Below are 25614 nucleotides of genomic sequence, written 5' to 3'. Positions count from 1 at the left end.
GGCCGTTCCCCACCGCGCAGCCCAGCGCCAGCTCCGTCCCCTCCAGCTCCGAGCCCTTCCTCGGGAAGGGGCTCGCGCCATCAACCTGGGATTAGGCTTCTACTTTCATAGAAGAGACATCTAGTAATAATCATTAAAATCACTTTATTACTAAAATATTTTACATTTAGTAAAGATAAGGAACCTGCAAACACCATTCTGCTCCTCCTGAGGAAGGAGGCACCACACAGGTTGAAGGCAACCAGCTAAGCAATTAGCAGTTGTCCTGCTAACGTGTAAGCAGGCAGATGTTCTCACATTGCCGGATATTTTCATCCAGTCTCCTCTGGGCTGCATTTAGAAACTGGGATCTGTTATAATGCAACAGCTGCATCAGTAACACAACTTTGGAAAAACAAATAGAAATCTCACACCTGGTTTCCAATAAAACTATAGAAGGGATCCAGGGCATTCAGGACAAAGTCCATGCGGGGTCTTCTCCACTGTGAAGATACAGTTCTTCTCACTTGCTCTGAAGCGAAGCAGGAGCCAGCTCGGCAGCCCTGGTGCCACCTCAGCACTGCCCAAACGAAGCTGCAGTTTGGGCCCAGCAGGTCCCCAGGGCGGCGGTGGCTTCGCAGGAGCCTCTTCACATCCTGCTCTTAACTCTAGGAATTAAAAGCAAAAAGAAAAGGCTGGGAGGGAAGAAGGGGGTAGGAAATGGGGTAACACCCAGAATGAAGAGAAAACCCTGTAGGCTCACTGTGTAAATCAGGTAATACCAGTCAGGTGCAAAGCAGCTGTTTGCTTTGGGGAAACTATTTACTCAGAGCCAACTCTCAAATCCAGTTTCATTTTGAGATGCTGGTGGTAACGTCTCGCTCCTGCACTTGTGCCCTGCAGAACAGCATTGGTAAAACAAGGGCTCTGCCCCTGACGTGTGCAACTGCGAGAAACTGAAGAGCAGAGCACAAGTCCAACCTTGATACTGCATTAAAACCATTTTGTACACATAAGAGAGGAAATATTTTCAACAGGACACAATGTTCCAACATTCAAAAAATGTACCAAACTAAGAGTATCCTTCTGTACTTGTGTGTGCAGTACGATCATCACACCCAATAAGGAGGGTATGTGAAGACATCTCACTGGTATAATGACCCGTTGTTGGTATTTGTTATTCCAAAACCTATCAATATCTACCAGAATGGAAAGGAATTCACAAAACATTCATAAAAACAAAGCCTGGAAACCATAACAAAAACACAGAAACAAAATGAAAATGTACTAAAATTTAATCATTCATAAAAGCTGTAATTTAATCTGTGACAGTAAAACACAAAAAGCAATATTAGAGTTGGTTTAGTATATTATATATTTCTGCTTTTAAAGCCATAGAAATCAGTTACCCCATTTTTTTTCCTATAAAAGACCCATTTTTCCAAAGCATTATGCACAAACATTTTTAATTAGAATATAATGGCAGAATGAAATAATGATATTCCATAACTTTTAAATATAAAATGAAGTCAATGACTCAAAGTTATTTGTTGCAGTGAGTTCAAAGGGAAATCTCAGATAATATATATCTATGCAGTTATAGATATAAAATATAATGGTGGAACATTTTTAGTGCTTGATGGGGAGAAATTATGATAAAAAGGTCAATATGAAATTTTAATTATAGTAGCAATATCTAACATTTGAAATGCATCCATGCTCCTTTGTATAATCATACACTAGAGTCAATTATATTTATTTTCACATCTGTTAATCGCTATTGCAAAGGAGAAATACTATTGTCTTAAATTTCCAAGAGATATACACAGAGCAATTTCTTTTTCCAGGGACCATGTGCAAACCATTTTAAGATCTAAATTCTTCTCAGAGTATATAAAAACAGGAGAAGCTTCCTCAGATATGTTGTTAATTTCTGTAAGGTTTTGAAATCTGGAATGCTGGCACTTTCCATTTAGGCAACAGTTCTTCATTCCTGCGATCTAGAAAAAGGAAAAGGAGATGATGAGGGAAATATTTCTCATGCTCTTGAGACAAACGAATCTGAAAGAAGGTCTGAACGTTTCCCCAAATAACTGCCCACAAACATGCTTGTAAAAACATGCAGCATTTCAGCAGGAAAAGGTTATCTTACTTCATTATTATGATTTGTTCCTACTGTCCTTTGAATTCTGAGGTACAAAAAGAAAAAAAAAATCACTTTGGAGACAATAAACTCATTCCGAAACAAATTCTTGTTTTATCATGAATGTAAGAAATAGCAAGGGACAGCTGAGAGACTCATTAATCTATAAAGCACAGAAAATAGGAGTCGGCAGGTTACAACTGACTCCATGTGTCCTGCCCCCAGCCTCAGCAAGGGCCCGTCTAGGCCACGAGCCTTGGGGAGGGAGAAGGGCAGAGAACCACTGAGTTACAGTTCTCCAAATTCCTGTTCTACGTTTGTGCCACGGGGCTATGGCCCTTATTCCAGGGGCACCTGGTGTGACCACCCCAACGGCTCCGGCCTGCGCTGTATTCCCGAGAAAACCTGGGAACCTGAAGTTGCAGCAATGTCTTCCTTCAGGAGTGCGTTACAACAGCTGTGAGCACACAGTGCACCCTGCCAGGATACACAGGAAGATTATTTATAGCAGGTTTCCAACCTTGGTTTTCTTCCTTTTTTTTTGGTGGGCAGCTTTTCAATTCTCTGCCACTGAAGTCCATGTCCCACCCACAGAAAATCACCATTGTCCCCAGGTCACCTCGGCCTCAGCCAGCAGCTGCAACTACCCCACGTTGCACAAAGGCTACTGGAATTCAGAGGAGAAAAAGGAAGTCAAACTGGGGCCCGGCTGCGCACACGGCGTGTCACGAGACGGAGGGGGATCCCGCCGAGGGCAGGACACCCGTTCCCATTTGTTTGGCTGCCACATCCCTCCGTGACCTGCTGTTGCTGGAGAAACCCAGGCAAATGGGAATGAGCAAAACGAGCTGTTCTGTGCCAGGTCGGCCAGAGGAACTGCCTTCCAGACACATCCAAAGGCAACAGAGCAGGGAGGAACCTTGTACGGGAGCCGACGGAGGGAAGAGGAACAGGATGCCCATCACTCTAGATTCACAAACCTGGGCACCTCTTACCTGGCTCAGAGCTGCTGCGCGATGGGAGTCTAAAGCAGCAGACATGATTTCTTTTTAGGCTTCTTCTTTTCCACTGGTGTTTTTCTATTTATCTGTCTGACCAAGTCATAAAAGATCTGGAAACAAAAAATGCAAACTGAAAATCCAACCATGGAGGTGTCCAAAATCAGGCAGGCTGGCAAGCTGGTTCTCTCCTGGTGCCTGCAGTTACTAAGTTCAGTCGAACTGACAGTATTGACCTAAACATACTCCTCCAACAGCTGCTTGTAAGACAGGAGAGCACAGGGCTCACTTGAGCATGCAGAAAATAAAGCTGCAAACTCCTCTCTGCTCGTCCCTGATCCCGCAGTCTGCGTTCCCCTTTCGGGTTACACACAGCAAAACCTCCAGCAGGGCATGGAGGGAAACGCAGCAAGCCCTTTGCTTTGGAAGAAAGCTGGGAAAGGACAACATGGATTTTTCCAGACTGGCCTAATATCCGTAAGGGGGATCATTCCACAGGGGCTCCCTGGGCTGCCAGCAGCAGTTTGCCCAGTGTTTAGACACGGCTCTGCTGCCTTTCCTGTGTGCCACACGGTCTGGAGCTGTTAACAACCTGCTCCACCTTTCTGCTTGATCCAATCTTTTGATTTTTATTAATACATCTGGCCAGGAAAAGCAATACATCTACCCTGGACTCCGATAGTTCTAGAAGGGCATGATTGCAAGGGCCTCAATGGCTTCAGAGATGAATTTCTTGCGAATACTTTCGCTATGAGTTGTTTTCCCAGCAACACTCAGCTCATTCAGAAGAAAAGCGTTGCAAAAATGGAGCTATTTCATGGTACTGAGGAGAAAATTGTAACTTTCCAAGAGCCCCACCCTCCATTCCTTGTTTACTTTCCTCCTTCCTGGAGTGGCTGCTGGCTCACAGATTCTTGTTGATATCAAGGAAGTTGTAATTAAATGAACTATACCAAATTGCAACTGAAAAATAAGGATTTTTTCCAGGTATCACATGAAAGAACTAGTACATAGCTCAGTTATTTCAATTAATACATTTTTTGGTTTATGGTTTGTTCCTTCTCTTTGATTTTCATAAGCAGACAGTGTAAAGAAAGCCATTCTGGTGGTATCTCCAATTTACAAAAGTGCAGGATCTGTGGCAAAACAGCCTTTGTGCCTTAGCTACCAGGTGCCTTGGAAGCCAGGGTACCTCGCGTAGCAGAGGCCTTAAAATTAAAACACGCAATTTTGTGACAAGGGGACAATGGAACAGTCACAGCTGAGCACAGGCCCTGGTGACTGGCCTTGGCGATGCAGGAACTCGGCACGTGTTTGGTAAAAACACGAAGATCATGAAAACCTTCCAGATAAGCATTTTGTTGTGCACGATGCCTCTCCCTGGAGGCAGTTCCCATCCCAGGGGAAGGCGCAGGAACAGCGTTCCCACGTGGCAGAACCCCGTTGTGTCTGTCCCAGGCCAGCTCACCGCTCTGCCCGCTAGCGGGTCTCCCTTTTCCAGGGCATCTCTGGGGAATTTCAAGGCACCTCTGGCTGACAAGATCAGTCTTTACCACAAACTGTGCAAACGGAGCAAATTTCTTTCGGTAACACGGGGCGATCTGCTCAGCACCTTAGCCACTGGCTTCTTTGCTGACACAATTTTGGTCAAGCACAGATAAAAGGCCAAGGAGTTATTCTGTGCAGCCTGAGCCTGGCCCAGCGAGCCGTGTTTGCCAGGTCAGATCAGTGTGCATGCAGCTAGGCTAATGCCCAGCACGGGAGCTGCAGCTCCCGCAGCTCCGGGTCGCTTCCCGTTCAACCCGACGGATGCAGCGCTGGGCACTTCCCAGGAGCTGCCAGACTCACTGTGGGTCCAGTCCAAAACCCCAGTGCTGCTCCTTATCACCCACATCTCCTAAACGGACTCAGTTATCTCTGGGCAACCACCCAGCCCTGCTCAATGGAGCCACCTGAGTGCTTGGGACTGAAAAACTGGCCTCTGTCACAGCCAGAGAATTCCCATGTGGACTAAGGGCTTGGTGCCATGCAGAGCTCCATCAGCAGAGCTGCACTGCTGTAGGGTGCAGGAAAAGGCACCTATTGGCAAGGGTGCTTCTCAGCTCAACACAGGCACTGCCTACACAGGTGTATGTTTGGACTCAGTGTCAGTAAATCAGCAGCTTACCAGAGAAGAACTGTGCTGGGATGTCTGTTTGAGCAGCCAGATGTAGCAGGAATGTGAAAAGCAAACACTTTCAAACACAACAGCCAACAGCGTGCAACAGGACAAGTAATACAATGGGGCACAACCCACGTTCTGAATAGCAGGAGTTATCTTAAACTTTAGCTGAAAAGTAATCCTTTCTATCTAAGGTAAGAGTCATCCAGGGAATTGCACTTACTCGGGACCTTCCGCTATTTATGCCCTCTGACACAGGCTGTACAAAGGAGAAGTCACCCACCCTTTACCTACAAAAGGAGCAGATTTCCTTACAACAAATAAACAGCCTCTAAATACACTGCATCCCAAGACTTCCTTAGGCTGAGCCACCAGAACAACCCTGAATCTTCAGGAGCAGCAAAGACAAGAGAACAGCTGGCAGTTACCTCATTAACATTGATTTTAGACTTTGCAGATGATTCTAGAAAGGCACAGTTACACCACTGTCTTGCTAAGTTTTGACCCTGTTCTTTGCCGACTACACGTTCTTCTTCCAGGTCACATTTATTGCCAACCAAAATCATTGGAACCTGCAGAGGCGAGAAAGAACAAGAGGTATTAGCAAAACTCAATATATAGCACGGACCACTCGAGCAATTCTATAGTTCACAAAGACTGTTTCTTCCACATGCCTGGTATTTTCTACAGGGCTGACCAGAATCCATCCTGTAGCCACTCTGGCTCAGGAACAGCTAAACATATGGAGGACAGCCATAGAACCAAACAGTAATATTTCAGCAAAATCTTAAGAAATATTTACCTTCTGGTATTTACACCTAACACTGTTCTACTGAAAATCCCACAGCTTAGCACTGAAATGCATTTGAAGTCTTTCATGTGACATGAGGCTAAATTACCTGCCAAATTAACTTATTTCAGGCAGCCTGTGCCTAGAGATACCCTGTGTTTTGGCCCTTTTGACACCTGTGTGCATTTTTCTAGCTAGCAAAGCACAGCTTAAAGGTTCAAAAGGTTCCCATACTTGGATTCAACAAGTAATATCCCATTACCACAAAAATTAATAAAAACATTTTAATAACTAAATCAAAGAACCAAAGTAAAAACTAAAGTAACAGTCTCCACTGCCCAATGAGCCTGCCCAGCTTACAGCACAAATTCCCTTGCAAGCAGCACAGCTGAGTGAGCAGCGCAGGGCTTTGACCTAGAGGCTAATAAAAGAATCACGTAACCAGGGATTTAGGCAAACATAATCCCCACATAAATGAAAAACAGTTTTACATAAATAGAAGTTCAGCCTGTTAAACCAAGGAGGGTACCAGAACCTTAAACCACAAGGTAATCAAGGCTGAACAGCGAGGAAGATCAAGAGAAAGGATAAACTGCAGGAGCCTCCCCTCAGTTTGGAACACATCAAACAGGCTGTGCTGTTCAAGCTGCATTGCCTGAACAGCTGTTTGAATTCCATGTACATACTTCACCTGTGATTTGGTCTAAATGTGTGTCCTAGCCCTGTTTATTGACCATCGCCACTCCTAACTGCAAAAAATTTGTAAGATAAGGGGAGATGAATGAGGCTCCACTACCTGAACCATGAGTGCCTGCTACCACCAGAAAGCAACCAGCTTCAAAGGAGGCAGCTACTTCTAAGGTGTCAGGGGAAAAAGATAATGGATCTTTTTCCCACTGCCTAGGGCAACCTCTTGAATATATTTCTTAAAACTTAAAAGAGAATGAAGTCTCTTCAGGGGGTTTCCTTTCTGCTCAGCAATGAGGCCGAGCACCTACGCTCCATCCGACAGGCCCCTGAGACTCTCACAGTTGGTGGAGGCCATTTGTGAGCTCTGCTGTATTCAAGCAGCTCTGCAAACCAAACCAGCACAGCTATACGAGGGGACTCTACCTCACCAGGAAGGCCAGGGGCTGTTTAACAAACTGTTAAAAGGTCCAGCACTCCCACTGCTGCTGTCGCAGCTGGAGCAAAGGCAAGCTAAGAGAGCCCTGCCCTCCCAGTCCTCAGGGACAGCTCCCACTTGCACAGTGAATGAAACGAAGCTGAAAGCATCCCTAGGGAAAAAAAATTGCTCACATCCAGGTGCCTCTGTTTAGTTACAAAAACACTGTAACCACTTTCACAAAGTATTTTACTTACATCTTCAGTGTCCTTAACCCGTAAAATCTGTTCCCGCAGGTCCTGTAAGTCATTAAATGTGGACTGTGCTGTAATAGAATATACTAGTGCAAACCCTTGCCCATTCTTCATATAGAGATCCCTCATTGCTGTAAACTGCTCCTGTAATCAGATATTTAAAAACAGCCAGTTAGCCATTTGACATTTTGTAGTGTTCTTTCGTTTACTGTCTGACACAAGGTTAAATATGAATTCCCCAGGTAGCAGGGACTCTAAACTCGGTTTCTCCTCTAATAGTACCCTGAGGAAGGCCTTGGTGTCACATCCTCACGGCTCATTGCAAGCACAACCCCGCTGTGTGGGAAGGCGGCGCCAGACCACTCCAACATATGTATTTATACAGTAGTTATCTATAGCATGAAAACAGCTTCAAGATTCAATGCAATAAGGAGGACAGCACTGCAAGAGCAGCCTGTAAGATCTGTACTAGATTGCTGTCTTTTGTCCAAGCCAACGAAAGGAACCTCTCACAGAAACTCTGTATTACGCATCCCGTTTCTGTGTCCTCATATTATTGTCAAAGAAGTCCAAAGCTTTCCAAATCAAACTAATTGTATTTTAGGAAGAACATACTCTCCCTGTGATGTTCACTCTCTTATTACAAGGTCTACTTATTGAGTGAATAGGATTTTGCAGGCTAGTAAATTGACACTGGAATGTCAAGGGAAGTTTCAAGGCCTTTTGCTGTATGAGGAAGGCAGGATGACAGGAGCCTCCTCAAGGCAGGACAAGCAGCATCAGGAAGAGATCCCCTGAGCAGGAGATGAGGATTAGAAAACAAGCAGATGATTCCTTGAAAAGGACAGAGTTTTTATTGATGAATTCCTCTGCACACAGACTAATGTGACAAGCTGAGAGGCAGTACTTAAACATGGCCTAGAAGCACCTTGAGCTCTGGACATACTCCTTTTTCTCCCCACAGGAAGAGGAAACTGCTCTCTTCAGGCCTGTTTGGAGAAAAGCCCTCAAGTGAAGTGACCTACTTACTGAATGAAGACGTAGAAGAGGCTAAAACAGCACTCTTAAAGACTTTAAGAGAAGCAGCCGAACTGATTCAGCACTTCAAACTGCCCGCAATTAGCTACAGAACGATACTATCTTATTGCTAAGTCCTTACTCTCTTTTCTGCCTTTCCATCCAACTGATCAACTGGTTCTTTTTGGAAAGGATTAGGATAATAAGTTCTATTCTTCACATCTCACCTCATTCTTAATGGGGAAACTCTGTACCTGTTAGAGGAAAAAGTTGCACTTACTGTCCCTGCTGTATCGAGGATTTCAAGCATACACTGTTGGCAGTCTACTTCCACTTGCTGGGGAAAGAGAGAGGAGAAACACAGTTAAAATGAAAAAAAAAAAAAAAAAAGAAATATAGAGTTAGACAAGAGGTATCTCAGTTCAGACGTTTAAGGCAAACAGCTGGAAAGCACCTGCCCTTTCCCAACCCCTTTTCCTTCCCCTTTGCAGGTGGGTAAACTGCCCCCCAAGCTAGACCCCTGGGTCATTCCACTTGTGGTCCAGGGCTCTACCTGTTGTAAAAGCCCAAGTAGCTCATTGTAAGCATTTCAACTTAAGTGAGATAAAACTCAGCCTCCCAAACCAAAGGACTTCACTTTCTATTTGCTTGTGGAGTGAAGGGAAGGAGAAAAAGAAATTGATGATTCTTATAGCTAAGGCTTTGTAAGCTTTTATCAACTAAGAAATGCTGGTGATCAAATAGGAGTAATACCAGAAAAGGCAAATAAATTTAACTCCAGAACTCTTTAACAGCATTTACATGTAATTATTGCAGGCACAAATAACACGAGTTTTTTGTTTTGTGTCTTTTGTGCCTTTAATTATGGCGACAATTATGCTAATCTGCAAAACAATGGGTTACTTGACATCAATTTGAGTGAAGAATGCAGCTCTGTGATAGAATTACGTAACAGCCCAGCGTCAAGGATTCTGACAAGGACTTTTGCTCGGCAATTACAGGCCTGCACCCAAAAGGCTGTGAAGATTTTTAAATGTGTTCTGCTTGGTTTGAAGGCACATAAACTAAATGGTGAAAAACGTTTCTAAAAGAAAACAATAGAAAGCAATTATGATGATACAGTAATAAAATCTACAGTGATGAATGGTATATATATATCCCTTATAACAACTTCCACAGATATCAAACATATGCTAAATGCTGATGTATTTATGTTTTGAAGTATGAGACTTGAAAGAAAGCCTTATTTTACCTTTCTGTATGAATCTTCTATTGTTGGGTCATATTTTTCAACAAAAATTCCCTGAACAAACTGTACAGTCTAGGAAAGGGAAAAAAAAAAAAGTGAACTTAACATGACCAGTAATATTTAGCAAAAGCACTTTATAAAAAGAGTAGCAGCACAAAAATTATTCATCACCAACCATTAACAGTCAATAAGGGTGTCAATAAGACATACACAGAGCAAAGTTTTTTGCTTGCTTGGTTTTTCAAAAGGATAATATCCTCAAAGGAAGGAAAGAATAAAAAACACCTAGGGGGTTCTCAATTCTTTTTCTCTCTTCTATGAAATCACAAGACGATGCCCAACTGGATACTCCTGGTAATACCCATTGACTCCACAGAAGATTTTGACTCCCATCACAGCTGGGGAAGATCCCGCTGCAGAGGAAGCGGTTACAGGGAAGCTCCCTATACAAGGTGCCTTCTCCTTGGCACGAGGCACAGGCAGTGCCACCCGGGCACAACGGCAGGATTCGCAGTGTCACAAACCACACTGGAACCCAAGCTCCTGCTGCAAACAGAGCTGGAAAGGAACACCAGCCTCTCTGTTGGGCATTTTGGTTTACACAGTGCAAAGAATACATTTAAAGTGACCACCATAACATTTTAAATCCCATCTTGCATTTACTGCTTGGAAATAAGTAAATAGTCAACTTGATAGCTAAATATTCTTCTCACCTCCTAATTGAGGCTCTGTCCTGTTATGAACACATAAGATCACCACTGCATATGAATTACAATATTCAGTTACTGAATGCAGTCTATGCAGTCAGAAAGACCTCCAGTTTTGCTTATCAGATTTTTTACAATGATCCCACCAGCACTGTGTGTATGTATCTGTATGTGTGTACATATATATAAATATATACATAAAAATAAAAGCCAAGGACTGCATTTGTCCAGTCTGTAGCTTTAGAGGTGAGGACAAATAGAATACACAGAATACAGGATGAAGAAAAACAATCTGCAAAGCGTTTTGAGAATTAATTTTGAAAAAATATCTATGGAATATATTTTCTAAAAGCATTCGTATTTCAGTTTCTAAAAACATTAGTGATAGATTCTGTCTAAGATTTTACATCAAAAATGAGAAACCTCAATGTCAGAATAGGGTATATCAAAAATTATGCCTATATCTTGTAAAGGTCAGGATGGCTTCCCTGAAAGAACACACCAAATTTGATATATAACTGTACAATCTCTTTGTCTATTCGGCCAGCTCCGCAGGCAACTCATCTGAGAGGTCCAGAGCAGCCCATGCCAGGGGAGCGAGAAGGGCAGAAGGCAGCAGCACCGGGGTGCGAATGGCTGGTGGCTCCTGCCGTCCCCTGCGGCAGGGACAGGGTGACAGGGTGACAGGGTGCACGTCCTCGTTGTGGATAACTTCACACTTGAGCAGCTCTTCACCTTTCTTGCAGCAGGAAGCTGCTTGGCTGATACTTGATAAACAGGTGTCGAAAACTCGTACAGCACTTTCCTATCAGCTGTGCAGCCTCTTGCAAGCAACACCCCAAGCACTTCAGGAGCACAAGGGTGGGTCTGCTTTACCCTCTGCACTGCAGACCCTGCAAGTGACTTGTTTGCCACTGTGCTTTGAAGCCAGGCTAGTCAGCCAGGTTCAGTCCACGAGAAAGCAGTTTCTCCAAAAACATGACACTGCAATTCACAAATATTTCAGCAGCACGAGGGTAGCTACTGCAAGCCATGCTGCATTTTTGAAAGTGAAAAATACCTTAATATATTCAATGAGCAATACCTGTGTGAAGATGGGTCAACTTTGAGCTCTGTGTATGCATGTATATTTATATGAATGGGTTGCAGACTTGCAAACAAACTCACCAAAGCAGACTTGCCAACACCTCCTGAACCAAGGACCACTAGCTTGTACTCACGCATGGTGTGGTCTGTTTAAATACCAACAATCTGAAAGCAAGAAGAAAAGCCCAGAGTTAAAAGGGCACCCACAGGTTTATGGCACCATCTCCTGAAGATAACGACGCTCTAGTTCTTTAAATACGTGTGAGAGCAAAAGTCTCTTTAGTAATAGCTACAATTTATTTACAACCTCAGCACTCAAATGCAGATGCACTATTCCAATAGCTCCAGTTTATTCTAAATTCCAAAAATAACCTTCAAACTAAAGATTTTTTTCTCCTGCTAACACATTCAAGTACTCAAATGTGCAAACTACGTTTAATTCCTATACAGGATCTAATATTCTTATAGTGACCTGGATAAATCAATGTTTCCTTTTAATGTGGTATAAGCCATTCAAGCCAGTTCAAAATTCCCTTTGTCCGCAGTGCGAAGACGCCGGCGCTCGGGTCCTCCAGCCCCTGCGCGGACGCAGCGCGGGGCAGGGGTCCTGCCCGACGGCACCTCCGCACGCCCGCCCCGCACAGCCAAAACTGCAGCACGACACCAAAACCCCCAGTGAACTGCACGGGGAGGGTTTGCCTCTCCCGCCACCCCGACGGGGAGTGTTTTAGGTCAGTATTTGCTCTCTGGAAAAGGTCAGGCCCAACTCGCAGCTGCCAAGGCAGAAACCTCTCTGCTCTTCCCAGCAAAGCCTGTGCCTTTTTAAGGAAATCTTTCCACTCCCTGAACTCACTAGGCAGCACCAGAAAATTTCTCATTCTCTTCGAGATTCCCCGACAAATAAGGCGAATGACAAGGCGGGCGATAAACACTTTACGCTCTGTTTACATAGGAGCGGGCCCGGGCTCCGTCCCCATCGTCCCTATCGCGGCGTCGGGGCAAACAATGACATCAGCAGCCAGTTATCCGTCCTGCTCCGAGCGCCTTTTCTTCCCAAGTAAGGATTCGGGAACACGAGCGCCGGTTTCGCTTCGCAGACGCTGCGAACCAGCCGTGCCAGCAGATTTGCAAGCTGGACAGTTGCGATTGGAAGACTCTTCCAAAATGAAAATGTCGTTTGAAATTCCCGTATTTGCTATGAGAACGGATCACCCTGCTGACTTCAGTTAGAGCCAGCTTGCAAGGAACACGGACCAAGCGCTGCACTTTAGTGCCTCCTCTTTACAACTGTGCCCCAAGTACAGGTTAAAGCAGTGCAGTTAAAGAAATACACAAATTCTGTGGTCAGTTTAACCCACCTCTTGGGTTTGGAGGCAATTTTTAAAAGCCCGGATCACAACAGAGCTCACCTGCCCGAATGGGGCATCTCCAGGCCTGCAGCCAGGCTGTTCTTCCTCACCCAGGCGTTAGAGGGAGGGAGCACAGAGCTAAAGCGAGCAGCAGCCCACGGTTCGAAGCACCTGGAAGCTGCTTTTCTTCAGCCCTTGACGTTTGAGAGCTGCAGCCACTCAACTTCACAGAAACCGAGAAACTAAGGCAGCCTGAAAGGGATTTTCCAGTGTGGTAACTCCCAATATCTAAAAATACGCCAAGCAACATGTATGCTCTGTAGGAAGCTGACAACATTTCGGTTAGAATTCTGGCACCTGCAAGGTCTTCTGCTTCCCCAGGAAGCAATCTGCACTTCCCTTTTCCAGAACTCGTGCGTTTGGGCGGGAAGGAAGGGGAGTTCCAATCAGTTCTCCGCTGCCCTTGGTGATACTCGTAAGTCTTAGGAACCGAAGAGCCACTTGTTTATTTTAAGTATAAATGCAGTTTCGCTGATCCAGTCTTTCTTCATCTCCCCATGGCTCCACGGTCTCTTCCTGCCAAGAAAGCCCCCAAACTAGCCAAGCTAAGGGTTAAATTTAGCCGTGAACTCTTTCACTTCTTATTTATAGCAAAAATACTTGTGGGAAAGTTTCAGCTGAGAGCAGCACAGGACTAACTTCTCATTTCTTTTCTACAGTATCTGATTATTTTTTTCAGGTGCAACAGGAAACCAAGATCCTGAAACGCATGAGCCTTATTGCTGTAAAGCTCACATGCCTTAATTACCTTGTAGCTCTTTCACAAGGGCGTTAATACTACTTGTTTATACAGCATGAATAGAGCGCTCAGGAAATTACTATGCAGCATCCTCGCCAACTTACATTTGGCAAACTATTTATGCCCACCTAAATACGGTTAGACACAGCACCATTCATCTCCATCCAGCACTCCGTGCAGTGGAGTAGCCCGCTGGAGTTAAGCACAAATATTTTGAGGCAATATGAAATTGTTCCATATGAGAAAAGAATATGCTGGGGTCTGGATTTCATCCGTAACAACGAGCAGATCAATCTTTGAGCCCGCCACGAGAAACATTTGACATCTCAGGATTTTCTCTGCCTAAAACTTATTTATGCAACAGTGTCAAAAAGTAGCACGCACTTGTAACCCACCTCCTTCAATCTGCAAAAACACTGGAACACAGGCACTGAAACAGGGGATTTTAGGACCAGAGCAAGACTAAGCATCAAAGGCCCTTACCAGGACTATCCTTTCTGCTACCAGTGTCACCAACACCAACTACCTGGATAGTGAGAGAGCTTTACTCGAATATTAACAGTGCCAGCCCCCACGGCCTGGTCTCTGCCCTGCAGCACGCGGGCAAGGACGCGTGTCGTGACGCGCCGAAGGACGCGCCGGCGGAAGGGCCTCTCCGAGGGACCCACAGGCGGCTGCAAACCCTGCCGGGGCGTCGGGCTGACGCTGCCGCCCCGGACCCGACGCCTGTGTGTGCACTTCCCACGTCTTCATTGAGCCCAGCAAGGCTGCGACTTGAGCAGCGCTCCCAACAACAGAAGCGGGCGCACACACGCCACAGCTGGTGGGTTTTAATGGAGCAGGGAATCCTCAGCCGGAGGCTCCAGGCGACTGCGCTCCCCCTGGACACCGGAACGGCTTGGGAATTGCACAGCCCCAAGAGCAGCCAGCCACGCTTGCGGTGAGGGGCCCTGCAGCTCCTCAAGGAACGTGCAACGTGTGACACGGGGCAGAGAGAACAGCGCGAGGAGGAGCGAGCGCTGCCCTGCAAACAGGGCCCAAGAACTGCACACCAACCCGGGGTGTGACACCAACCCCCAGAAATGCAAATGCCCCAACGCAGTTTCATACTTCTGCGGAAGGTGATTTGTGTTTATTAGTTTCCTTCTCCTCCTGCAAACGCTGATGGAGCTACCTGCACAGCAGGAGGGCCAGGCACGCTGCAGCCTGCGAGAGCAGGGCTGAGGGGCTGGCACAGCCCGAGGGAACACGGAGCACAGCTGGGAACACGGACCCCGGTGAGCAGGACCGTAACGAGACGGGAGCAGCCGTGGTGAGTAGGTGACACAGCCTGAAAGAGTAAAACGTGTGGAGCGTTTGGACAGATCTGTACTTCGTGCAAGTGCAGATGACACCAGGAAAGGCAGCACAGCTTAACCTCACTACAGGAAATATGGTTCAGGCAAGCTTTTCCTTTTTACTTCAAGCTATGCATCCATTTGTCAGTTTTTAAGTTCTCCCCAACATCTAATAACTTCACAATTGGTAATTTCACTTGAAAATACATTAAGAATGTTAAAAAACTCTTACCTTGGCATAAAAGATCTCTCATCAGTCTTAACAGCCTTATGGAAGGTTTTTCCAGGCTCCCTAGAAGGGACTAAAATAGAAGAAAATATTAATTCCTCAAACATATTTTAAATTAGAGTGTCTATAAGCATCCAATCAACTCTTCAGTTTCAAATCCAAACACGACTGCTGCAAAAATTGCCCTTTGCTTAATCAAAGGGATTCTAAGCAATTTCTACTACTACTACCCGAACCAAGTTAGCGTAAACACACCAACGTTGACATGATTCCACCTCGCATCTGGAGCAACGAAAGGCCTGGCAGCAGGGGGAAGAACCTGACAGTTGTCTTTCACTTTTGCATCTCCTCTAGACATCCTTGAAGCCCCTTTTACTCCACTTCCTTTTTTTCATTTCTGAGGAACTGATTCTTGGCCCCCAACTGGGCTTGAAAGTGAAGCTCCGGAACTCAGGATCCTGAGGCCCCCTCTTCCCGTCCTTCCCAAAGCAGCACGCCGATCCCTGGGCACGCTCCGCTCCGGGCCGCTTCCCAGACCCAAAGGCGATGATGCCCCGTCCCGCTCCGTGTCCCCTGCGCACGGGCCCTTCCAGGGCTCGGTGTTCCACAGGCACAAGCAGGTGACACGGCTCGATGAGACAACTACTGAGCGAGCCCCAACAGTCTGACCACACTGCAAACACCAGAGCAGCGCAGGAATTGTTCGGGAAGAACCTGGAACACGGGGACAGACGGGAAAGCAGGAGCTTGGGGAGTGACTGCAACCGTGTACGAGCAGCCAGGGCCCATCAAACAGGCACGTGGACGGGGTAACAGGGCTCGCAGGTCTAACCTCTGCAGATAAAATATTGACGTTGCAATAGCGCCTGTTTGGGTACTAAAAAATTAAAATCCACTTTATTTTGCCCCAGGTGGAGTTGGCGGCACAAACAAAAGCAAACCACAATTTCTACTTGATCGCACCACTAGAAATGCTTTACCCCAACTGCTACTCCAGCTTGTCGACTACAGGAAGACAGCACGAAATTGAAGTCTCATAGGTTACAAAAGCTCCGAGCAGCAAAGCTGCCATTTCTATCGCACAGAGATGCATGAAGCAAGACTCGTGCCATGGCACTTCCGAGCAGTTTAACCATCCCGTGCTCCTGGTTCACCAAAGAGGCTCCAGCGCGAGCAGAACGGCAGCGAGTGCCCAACCTGCGCCGGGGACGCCGGCACCTTCCCTGCGGCGGCCCCGGAGCACACGGAGCTGGGACAGAGGCAATCCCGCCTCGGAGCAGCTGCACAGCCAGCAAAACACATTGCTGAAGAACGAGTTGCAGAAAGCAGCTCAACAGGGAGATTTTTAAAAACTGAGTCAGTAATAAATGAGTCATAAGCCAAAAACTTGACCGAAAAGTCAGGGGAGGAGGACAGGGCAGAAGGGTGGAGGAATCTGCTCATACTTAAACTCCCACATATTGAAATGAGCCTTTTAAAACGCACACTAATATTAACTGGCTAAGACAGTCAAAACAGAGCAGGAAACGATACTGAGGGTGGTGACTAACGCTTCACCCAAGCCTCGAATACACAGCAAATAGGTACTTTTAACAGACTAACAACATCATTTCTGACAACTGGAATTATTCACCTACTCAGCTGGGAATCCCGTGTTCCAGAAGTCCAAGTGTTTAGCAACTTTGTGCATCCTGCAAGCTCCTTATTCCTCTTCCCACGTTTGTTTTCCCTGAACAACAGGACAGCTTTATTCCACGGAAAATCCACCATGTTCCTGCAGGACATCTGCGCCCTAATATACCTTGCAGCAAACCCTCAAAACTCCAGCTGAAACATGCAAAGCTGCCACCTCAGTGGAAGTGTTCAGAGGCAGGAGACGGACAGAGCAGTATTTCTGCTGTTTGCAGTTATGATTCTGAGGAATTTCTGCATGTAAGCACTAAAAGCTCATTAATCACACACTCTACAAACTCTACATTAATCTAGATGCTCTTTCAACAACTTATATACAAAACTCTGGAATAGTATCAAGAAAGGGCCCCAGAAATAGCATTTACCTAATTTTCCCCTGTATCTACTACCCAGGGACTGTGCCAACTGCCTCACTACCCTGAGCTGCAGCACACGGGGGACACACACATCACGGCTGTTTTGTCCACTGTGATTTGCCTGTTGCACCCCAAGAGGAATCTGGGTTTCAGTTACAAAAGACAAACTGAGAACAACCTCCTTTAAGTTATTTCAGCGCTATAACGCACTAAGAGATGAAAACACAGCACACATCCTGCTACAAAGGCTGCATGGGAACCGATGAGGCGCTTTGAATGCAGCCTGTTATCTGATGCATCTCGGAGCACGGAAACTCAACCACGCGCAGCGGGGACCAACGCGCTGCGCTCCCGCCCCAATGATGCTTGCATCACCTGCAGTTATTCTACAGAACGGCAGCGCATGCCTTTCTGCTCTGGAAATGCAATGGCCGCAGGAGCCCGACGCGACACGGCGCAGCGGAGCACGCGGAGGGCTCGGGGTCACCCGCAGACCTGCCGCCTCCTCGCGCGGTGGCACAGGGTGGTTCGGCTCCGTGCCGCGGAAGCTCCACGTCACCGCAGCGCCCAGCGCCACGCTCTGCCTCCGGAGGACGAGGAGGCTCCGTCCTGACTCTGCCACTGCGCTAGCGGGGACTCCGGACACAGCAGGAACAGCAAGAACATCTACGCTTGATATGAACAAAAAACATGCACTGCGCATATAAAAATGTAACAAAGCGTAAGTTGAATGAAAGCTTAACCTTCACCCCCAAATATCTTTTAGCAGATCTGTATCCAAAACTCCGGAGGCCACAAAACTCCCTGTGCCACAGATACGTAACACCTCGCAGCTCTGGAAACCAAGGCATTTTAACGGGAGATAACGAAGTTGCCATAGACCTTGTTAAGCATTTTTCCAAACATAATAAGTGAGTCAACAGCAGAGCAGAGTTCACTGGGGCAGCTCTTGCTGCACACATCTGCTCAGAGCCGAGCCGTGCACACCTGGAAACGGGAATTCTGGTCAAAGTGCTGACAGAGTCCGGACTCCGGGGTGGAAGAGGCTGCATCCTCCCCGCGGTCAGGAGGGCCGGGGCAAAGGGACAGGAGGGAGGCACGAACCAGCACCCGAGAACCACCGGCACCGCTGCCCAGGGATGGCCTGAACCGGCACCCGAGAACCACCGGCACCGCTGCCCAGGGATGGCCTGAACCAACACCCGAGAACCACCGGCACCGCTGCCCAGGGATGGCCTGAACCGGCACCCGAGAACCACCGGCACCGCTGCCCAGGGATGGCCTGAACCGGCCCCGAAGGGAGCGCCAGCCGCCGCACGGTTGTCCCGTCACGGGTTTTGTTCTCTTACTGCTCCCTTGAAGATTCAGTCCTGTATTACTGAGATAGAAATCAGGAAAAGGGAGACATGCGAGGGGAGCAAACAGGATGCACTGGGCTTGGGAGAAGAGACGAGATAACAACCTGCCTTTGGAGCAGCTTGCTCGGCATCGGCACCTCCCTTTTTCTGGTGGTCCGGTTTTCACCCACGGAAACCGAACCAGAAACATTATGGAAACCAAAGCATTAAACGTTTGCACGGGGAGATACACTGCCAGCATTTCAGTGCTTAGGAGAAGCAGCAGATGAGCAACGGCCTGAACCTCAGCCTCTATTTCCACCTGCCTGTCCCACGGGAAGAACCGTCCCCTTCCGCGTTTCCCAACGAGATGGAGGGTGCTGGGAACACTACGGCCACGCGTCTTGGGTACTTCTACCTTGGTTGGTAACTACGGAATCAGAGCTACTATGAACAAGCCTATTTAATTTTGAACTTGTTAATATTCTTTATGCCAACTTTTTAAAATTACTATGAACTAGAGCATGAAAATGCTCTCCCCGCTATTACTATTGAACACAGCTTAACTCTTCACCAAAATTCCTTCATTAATGCTCTCAAACCCAAATGGAAAGATTTATAATAATTATAAACCATGCTAAAACTGACAGGTTCCCTGCACAAAGAAGGGAGGGAGCGGAGGGAGCCAGGCCTGGAGCTGACACCGGGAGGGCCGGCGCTGCCAGGGCTCCGGTGCTGGGCTCCGACACACCGCGTGGAAGGAAAACTCCATCCCCACCTGCTCCGTAATCAGGAATTTGCTTTACGCTGCATCCAGAGATGCTAAATGACTCAATGAAGTCACAAGTTCCTCAAAGACTTCCCTGCCGCCCCCCCAAGCCGCAGCCCCCGGCCAACCCGCGCGGGGCTCCCGGCAGCCACCAACCCTGGGCAGGGCCGGCCCTGCTCGTTAGCGCCAGCCTCGTTAGGAGGACAGAGATTGTGGCCACCCGCCTGCCCAGGCGATTCCAGGACTGTCACCCGCGTGTCTGGAGGCTCCCGACCTCCCCAGCCCGCCCTGGGCCTGAGGAGCCAACCGTGGAATTCCCAGCCTGGCTTTGACTGGTTACCACTACCATAGCTGACATCTGAATAACATTTTATATTAGTATCACATATCCTCTAGCAGAATTATTTTATGTATTATGGCAGAAATCACTCCGTTCTTCAAATTCAACAGTAGAAATTAACATTTCTATGGACTGCTTTTACCATCAAATCAAACAAAAAAAAAAAAGTCAATGCAACAAGCATATAATTAACCACATGCATAACAGTGTTGCGGGACCAGTCCCTATGTAACGACAGAGTTAGTCCTTTGGTAGTATATACTCAATTCCTTTTAGTTCTTAGGCTTTTGTTCTATTAAATTTAACATAGCTTAAAACCTAGATATTTTAAAAAGCCTATTTATATTTTAGTAGCTACGAGGTGTTTGACATTCAGAAACATATGTGCGCCTCACAGAAGTCTCCAGTCTCCAACAAGCAGCTGATAAACAAACCCAATTCCTTATCATAAGGCCTGGTAAGCGACTCCAGCACTGAGGCAGTGCCACCCTCCAGGGCTTGTCGATAAAGAGCTGGAAACTGAACTCGCTGCAAGCCCAGAGAGGAAAGCGTTTGGAAAGACAACTTTCCCCAGCAAGCCCTGAATTCACACAGCTGAAGGCAGCAGCGTTTTAACTACTTATCCTGCTCAAATCAGAGGCAATCGCAATTAATTCATTTATAACCGCCTAGACATCCTGCTTTGCTTTTGAAACACAAGATAAAAAGCAGCAGAAAGCTGACAGACACCCACGTAACGAGTGAACTATCGACACGCGGAGGAGCCGGCGCGTTGCGCAGGCAGGAGCGACGCCGCTGCCAGGTCCCTCTGCTCCCGCAGCGCCACGCCGGACCCCGGCCCCGCAGCCGGCCGCGTGCGTGTGGGCTCCCAGGCACCTTCTGCAGTTTCACCTCCTGCGAGCTGCACCGAGGAGGCTCCCGAGCCAGGGCCAAAGTCGTAAAAGCCTCAGCTAAGAGTAAAGTCCTTTAGCAACCGAGCGGCCCTTTCTAACTGCAGCGCTTCGCCGTGCTGGGGCTTTCAAATTAACCACAACACAAACATGTCTGAGGGACAAGCTTTCTGGAAAATAACAATTATTCTGTACTTAGACAAAGTGCTTTTTACACACCACACAGGCATATGGAGACAGATTTACCCCAGTCTGTAACCTTTTCTTCACGCTGAACTTGTAGTTTTTTAAACATCAGGGTGTTTACTCCTGCTGCAGTGACTGTCTGCTTACTCATTTTAACCCGCTTTGATGGCACAGCCTTTCAGAAGGGGGCAAGCGCCCTGGGCAAGCCAAGCCTGCCACGCTCAAACAGCTCATTCATTTGCTGTCCTCTCGGGCTGCTGCTGGGGACACGTGCCAGGGTGACGAAGGCGTCGGAAGGGAAGGCAGAGCTCAAAGAGCAGCACACGCTGCGGCCCGAAATCCGCACAAACCCCCACGCCAGGGCCCGCGCGGCGGCCGCCCTCCAACGGGCAGGACTGCTGCGAGTTGGTGCTGAGGAGCACCCCAGGAGCGGGCGGCAGCCACCCATGCCCCGCACACCCGGGAGACGCCGAGTTCTCCGTTCATGCAGCACCAGCAGCACCGCTGGAGGGTGGCACGGGCACAGCGTGGGACCAGCCCCAAATGCACCGTTTCCAACGGGCACAAGCGCGGGGCAGGAGGGTGGCACGGGCACGGCGTGGGACCAGCCCCAAATGCACCGCTTCCAAGGGGCACAACCGCGGGGCTGGAGGGCGGCACGGGCACGGCGTGGGACCAGCCCCAAATACACCGTTTCCAATGGGCCCTCCCGCGCAGTGGCACGGCTGCCTCCAGCCCCTCTCCCCGTGGATCCAGGGCTACTGAAGCCAGCTCAGCAGAGCGTCTCCCACAACACTCGTTCTCGACTGCTCTGCCTTTTTCTGAAGGAAGGAGGGGAGAAGAGCCTCCCGCTCCCTTCCTCATCAGCAAAGCATGTAAATGTTAAAGGCATGAACGCTCGATACCGAATCAATTTACGGGACTTCCTCCCATCTGTTCTCCCTACCTCCATTGATTTTAAAACTGTCTTGCCTTTTTTCCACATTTAGTAGGGGAGGGGAAAGAGTCTGACCTTTTTAAACATAAGATTAAATTCCAGAGAGAATCTAGGAGACTCAACCACAGCAAAACCAGCAATCACATTATACTCGGTAAGAATAATTTGTTGCTCCGATAGTAGCTTGGCAACATTCTTAACTACGTCCTTCCTGGTTTATGTAATTAGGGTAAATACGTGACACAAGGTAGGCAGATTGTCAGAGCAAGTTTAGCTTTCATTTTAAGCAATTATTTTATTTCTGCAGTAATACTGGCCAGACACAGCAAAAATGACATGCGACAAACTTACCTTGAGAGTAGCTTTAGTCGATCAGAAAGAAACTTGTGCAGGAATATTTTAACATGCCTTACAGGGGTAAAAGTGCGACACTGTGCAGTTTAAACTGATGAGAATCAGGCAAGGAGGGTTACAGAGGAGCACACGCACCTGCAGCTGGAACGGCCCCGACAGCTTACCGTGCTGCAGAACCCCTTTAACACCCGCTGCAGAAAGGCTCCGCCGGGCAGACAGCGCGCGGGCCGCCCCGACGCCGCGCCGATGGGCCCTGCACCCTGCAATCCGCTGCGCGCAGGCCGGGGGATCCACCCCGGCGCCTCCATGGCAGCTCCCTGATAGACTAATCAGCGCCTCCTCACCAAGGTCTGCAGCTTCTTGCCAAAAACGCAGAGGGAGAAATTACTTTGGAAACAATATTTCTGTCCATAACTGACAACCAAGACTAGTACTAAGCCTTCAAAATATGTCCTGCATTAGTTTAGAGCACTGCCCAGCTTTAGACTACCATATAAATTCCAGAAAAACATTAAATTCTTCACATCTTAAGAGCAAAGCTGCAATAAGCAGCCTGGGTGCACACGTTTGATCCGACTGTGCTGATTGATCTAAAGGTCAAGTTTGCATATGCAGTCTAGACATTTTCACTGCCTTAAAAACACTTATTTGCTTAGTGTGCATGTCAGCCATGGGCAACCAAAACACCTACTGTTCTCTCGCACAAATCAGGCTAATTAAACGCCTGCTTTAACCATTATTTTTGAATGAAAAGTCCCACTTGCCATATGGCCACATTAATATGTTGTTTATCAGTTTAGAATAAGCACTTCCAGAGATGAGTGCCCTTGCAGCGAGCACCTAACTCAAGTTAATGATGAATGTTTTAACACCCTGAAGTTCAGGCACAGATCTTGAATCGTTTCCACAGCATTTTTCGAAAGTTGATGGGAAGCTGATTAGCAGTAAGTTAATTACTCCACAGAAAATGTAACAGTTTCATTAGTGTTTGTAACAAAATGAAGTTGTTTAACATGATACTTAATCCTTTAGCGTTTAGCTCAGGCCTTTAACGCTGCTCCCTGGCACCCGAGGGAGAGGAAAACAGTGAGCAAAAGTCGAGCTTGGTTTGTTTTACAAATCAAAAATAACTTTTCTCCTCCATGAATACTTTAACAGAAGAAATATTCAAAGTTTGATTAAGACTTCACCAATGGACTCGGAAGATCATCCCACTTTTAGGGTAGAAAGATCTAAATTGAATTCCTGAAAACTCTATTATGGGTATTTTGCTACATCAGCACAGTTATTTCTCTGACGTTTTAAATCCTTCTGAATCTGACCATCTTAAAAGGGCAAAATAACTTTGCCAATTCATCCTAAAAGGTCTTTGATGGATAATAAAAGATGGCACTAACCCTTACAGGAAACAGCTCCTATAGTAGAAAAGAGTTTCATGAGCCACCGCAGAACTTAAAGGTCAGCCTTGATTACAACCAGATTAGATTATTATAGAGCTGTTTAAAGAAACCACGGGCAGCCGGACTCGTGCTCCGTTCAGCCGGGAAGGAAGGGAGCACATCCCACAGCAACGAGCCCAGGAGCAGGAACGCGCCACCGGCACCACCAGTCCTTCCTCCCCACCTCACCAACGGCCTCGGACAAGGCACCTCCAAAACCGGCACTTCCAGGAGTAATTTCGAGCGGGCAGAGAAGGCAAGGCGTTCACACAGGAATGGAAAGCAAATTTTTAGTCTTTGAAGTGATGAATAAGGCAACAGAAGAAGCTCTCTCCCATACGAGTACGTGAGTCCTTGAAGACGTTGCTGGAGAGGCCTGCGCTCCGACAAAGACCGTCCGTGTCCGAGCGTTCGCCTACCTGCTGCTCCCGCGCCTGCCACCTCAGTTAAACACCCGCCTCTTCCATTGAATCTTTTCAAAGTTAAACCCCATTTAAACATTTTTTCTCGAGTACCTCTACAAATGCAAAACCAAGCACACAAACCCACGTGCACTACAGACCCCGGGTCTACCAGACATTCAGGACTAAAGCACAACAAAAGCCCCAGCACTCCGGCTGGCAGAGCTGCGGTCACACCGACGCGGCAGGGAAGCGACGACGAGGTCTCAGCCGCAGAGCTCTGCAGACACCGCTCATCGGCCCCGACATCTGCTGCTGCCCTGCTCAGCCGCCCCAGGAGCTCCCTGCTCAAGGGTCGGCACTGAAGCGCCCCGGTTCTGAGTCTGCATTTACCACGAGCTTCTGGGAGAGCAGTTCAGGAAACAGGACCAGGCTACCAGGCGTGGAAGCTACAGAGCAAATGAAAGAGACGTTCTGAGGAGGCACCTCATCAAAGACACTGCCCTGGAGCACGAAAACAACCATTAGATCATTTTTAATGAGAGTCATGAAAAGACTTTATTCTAGGCTTGAAGTTTATTTATTGATCAATGTGTCAATGCAATAAATTCATGAAATGATAAACAGTCATATAGTCATAAGGACTGCAGTAATATTTTAAGTGACCTGATGGGTAAAAAGCCTAAAGTACATGAATAGCTCATGAAAAACTGTCCTTTGGAGTAACCGCAAGCTGTATTTTTGTCCTTAATATTGCTTTCAACTAAGCCAAAGCATATGAAAGGAGCAATTGTCTACGTTTATTTTATATTTACCTCTATTTTATAAATCCACCAAGATTCCTGCTCTTCAGGACTCATAACCAGGAAAGGCTGTTCAGCACAATCCCAGCGCTTCGGTTCAGAGTGCAGCAAGAGCTGCTGAATCCTGGGCTACTTGCGCAAAAAAAAAGAATTGCACCAGAAATAACCTCACTCAGTGACCTATGATTTACTTCAAGCTACCACGTGGTAGGTGGCGTATCAAAAGCAATTACTCTGCGTGTCAGTTGTCTGTAATGAAAGGTTCTTTTCCAGCAGCCTCTCCCTACAACTTCAAGTTTATTTACATTAGGAACGCGACATAAAAAGCAACATAAGAAAAAAGGCACTGCAACCAAAACATCCAGCCCAACTGCTCTTCCCACACACTCAGGGCTTTCCACAGCAAGGGCTTATTTTCAACTAATGTGTTAAAAATGTTAGACACATCTGACTCCATAGAGATTAATGGCTTGGAAAATAAGTAATAGTGGTCTTATTTCTGGAATCACTGAGCACCCACAACTCCAGCTGAAGCCAGTGAGAGCTGCGGATGCTCAGATCTTATAAAGTGCAGATTTTAAAGCTATGAGTTCACATGCAGTACTGTAATTTAAATGACAAAACCAAATTTTTTCAGTATTAGAACACACCAGAACACAACATCTCTGCATCCAAGAAGGATTTCAACAAATAACAAACATTCCAACAAGCCTTTAACTTGCAATTTTAGCCACTAAAAAATGAGATGCAACTAGCCCGTGTCCTCTGCAGAGCTCCAACAAGCAGCAGTTATGCAACGTGGCTGACTGGCAAAGCCACTCTGCACTAGTCGTTGCACTGCATTTCCAAAACGCAGCGTGGCCCAACAAGGTTTGACAGAGCAACAACTACCCATTACCCCAGCGCT

At 47.2% G+C, this 25614-nt stretch overlaps 1 protein-coding gene across 2 annotated transcripts in view; it reads right to left on the bottom strand.

The window, feature by feature from the left end:
- Positions 1-1668: 1668 nt before the first annotated feature.
- RAP1A (RAP1A, member of RAS oncogene family) overlaps positions 1669-25614 on the bottom strand; it is a 28516-nt gene continuing 4570 nt past the window's right edge. The window contains exons 2-9 of one of the 2 annotated variants that reach the window (XM_010216828.2): positions 15207-15276; positions 11571-11654; positions 9700-9768; positions 8728-8784; positions 7434-7574; positions 5710-5853; positions 3118-3233; positions 1669-1979 (exon numbers count right to left, since the gene is read on the bottom strand). In XM_010216828.2, coding sequence (XP_010215130.1) covers positions 3147-3233; positions 5710-5853; positions 7434-7574; positions 8728-8784; positions 9700-9768; positions 11571-11627 — 555 coding nt within the window. In that variant the 5' untranslated portion in view covers positions 11628-11654; positions 15207-15276 and the 3' untranslated portion in view covers positions 1669-1979; positions 3118-3146. Of the gene's footprint in view, positions 2169-3117; positions 3234-5709; positions 5854-7433; positions 7575-8727; positions 8785-9699; positions 9769-11570; positions 11655-15206; positions 15277-25614 lie in introns of both variants that reach the window. The other variant, XM_088538920.1, reaches the window with a different exon arrangement.

This window comes from Tinamus guttatus, unplaced genomic scaffold (assembly GCF_059628265.1).
Source record: "Tinamus guttatus ecotype Peru unplaced genomic scaffold, ASM5962826v1 Tinamus_guttatus_pri_ptg001272l, whole genome shotgun sequence".
In the NCBI taxonomy this organism is placed as follows: domain Eukaryota; kingdom Metazoa; phylum Chordata; class Aves; order Tinamiformes; family Tinamidae; genus Tinamus; species Tinamus guttatus.
The sequence above is the reverse complement of the archived record's forward strand: the minus strand, read 5'-3'. Positions and strand labels throughout refer to the sequence as shown.